The sequence below is a fragment of the Guillardia theta genome, assembly GCF_000315625.1.
Source record: "Guillardia theta CCMP2712 unplaced genomic scaffold GUITHscaffold_131, whole genome shotgun sequence".
Classification (NCBI taxonomy): domain Eukaryota; class Cryptophyceae; order Pyrenomonadales; family Geminigeraceae; genus Guillardia; species Guillardia theta.
This window is the reverse complement of record NW_005434543.1, coordinates 72,675-74,656: the sequence shown is the minus strand read 5'-3', so window position 1 is coordinate 74,656 and position 1,982 is coordinate 72,675. Positions and strand designations below refer to the sequence as shown.

General features: G+C 54.1%; 1 protein-coding gene across 1 annotated transcript in view; it reads left to right on the top strand.

The window, feature by feature from the left end:
• Positions 1-1,982, top strand: part of GUITHDRAFT_118619 (hypothetical protein) — a gene marked incomplete at both ends in the record, with an annotated part of 4,637 nt that overhangs the window by 814 nt on the left and 1,841 nt on the right. The window contains 7 exons of the mRNA XM_005822101.1: positions 287-322; positions 377-587; positions 843-904; positions 949-1,092; positions 1,621-1,669; positions 1,795-1,841; positions 1,887-1,940. Of these exons, the coding sequence (XP_005822158.1) occupies positions 287-322; positions 377-587; positions 843-904; positions 949-1,092; positions 1,621-1,669; positions 1,795-1,841; positions 1,887-1,940 (603 nt within the window). The remainder of the gene's footprint in view (positions 1-286; positions 323-376; positions 588-842; positions 905-948; positions 1,093-1,620; positions 1,670-1,794; positions 1,842-1,886; positions 1,941-1,982) is intronic.

Genomic DNA, 1,982 nt, shown 5'->3' with positions numbered 1-1,982 from the left:
ACCGCTCCTCGAGTCGACCATGAAGTCTCTCCTCTCCCTCCCGATGCCACGAGGACGAGAACATCCATGTCCTTGGGGCAGCTGACGGGGGACGCGATGAACCCGGGGCATGGCAGGTAGCTAAGAAGCGGCAGATTTCGTTGCAAGTAACGGAGGTGTTGGTGTTGTAGCTTGCAGGGGATGGTGGGATCGAGACGAGGGCAGGTCGAGCTTCCTCGCGCATCTGTCAAAGTTCGTCTCCTCGTAGACTGTCCTGGTGGTCAAGCCTGATCGTTGACGTCGACAGGATGCGGCGGGGGGGCGGACGTTGGGGATGGAGCAGGTGCTGTAGATGTTGAGAAGTTGAAGGCTGAGACTGAGCAATGTCGGGCTGCAGATGGCGTACGGGAGACTCGTTGGGCAGAAGGCGAATTTGATGTACCAGGGGAAGACAGACGAGGACGAGGACGAGGACGAGGACGAGGACGAGGACGAGGATGAGGACGAGGATGAGGACGAAGAGTGGGAAGAAGCTTCTACCATGCCGGTGTCAGTGGTTCCAACAAGCGCACATCCAAGGAACCGGTCGATGGCGGGGGAGACAGCAGGTCTGGAGAGGAGAAGAGGGCTGGGAGGAAAGAGAGAATGGGAGAGGGATGGAGGAAAGTGAACGAAAAGAATGGGGGAAAGGGGCAGAGGAGGAGGAGGAGGCACGGGAAGCTTCTGAATGGTTGCTGCTTCTGGACAGGTATGAGAAGTTCGTCAGGATCATGACAGCTCGGCTCAATAATCAGGAGCCGCAAACTTCACAGGCAGACAGTCCCTTCTGTTCCCTCACGGTCGTACTGATCTTGATGCTACAGATGGAGAGAATGAAGAAGATAGAAATGCTCTGGGCAAACTTGGCCGAAGAACAGAAGAACAGGTAGCAACATTCGGAGTGGGAAAAGGGTGCGGGAGTTGGAGCAGGGGGTTAAGAAGAAAGGAAGGTGGACGAGGACTAGTGAGAGGCAGGGTGAGGACGAGGACGAGGACGAGGACGAGGACGAGGACGAGGACGAGGACGAGGACGAGGACGAGGACGAGGACGGTCTTGCTGATGACGTCATCAGGGTGATTCAGCTGGAGCAGCAGGAGATTGACGATGCAGGCACGAGCTTGATCTCTTCCTCCTCCTCTCTCTGACGCTCTCACAGGATTCAGATCTCAAACGCGTCTAGGCAGCGAACCGCAGGTCACGACAACCCTCCCGTCCTACTATCGCACTATACTACTGAGCTCCTCCACTGCTCTCCTCCCTTCCGCTCTCTCGTTTCCAACCCGCTTCTTCTTACCCCCTTCCTCTTTCTCTCTCGCTATCTTATGGCTACCTTCCTACCTACATGCATACATGTACATAAACCATCCATACACATGTAAATCATACATACATACATGTGCACACATACGTACATGTATACATACATAAATACACAAATACATATACACAAACACGCATGCACGCATACACACTCGACTCATACACATGTATATACTCGACTCACAAGTTCACCTCTGAACTTTCTTTCCTTTGGCACTTACCTTCATCTCCTTGTCTTCCCCCCTGCCTGCCCTGCCTGTGCTCTAATCCAAAGCTTTCAGATCGAGTTGGCGGGACTGAAAAGAAAAATGAGCGATCGGAGGATTTCTGGTGAGTGCGGAGGGCTGTAGGACCGCGACCAGGACTAGGAGCAAGACGGAGGAAGAGCAGCAGCAGCAGCAGCAGCAGCAACAGCAGCAGCAGCAGCTTGTATTGTAGAATAATTATGTGGGCAGCCTTCAACTTCTTTGTACGCGATGCTGTTCATCGTATCCGCCGAGAGGTTGGGAACTGCGAGGAGAGGGCGAGAGGCTGATAAGATGTGTAGGAGCCGGAGCTAGAGCACCAAGAGTGCATGCGAAGGGTAGCTCGTGAATGGCATGTACGTGCCTCCTTCCAAGTGTCCTCCTCCTCCTCCTCCTCC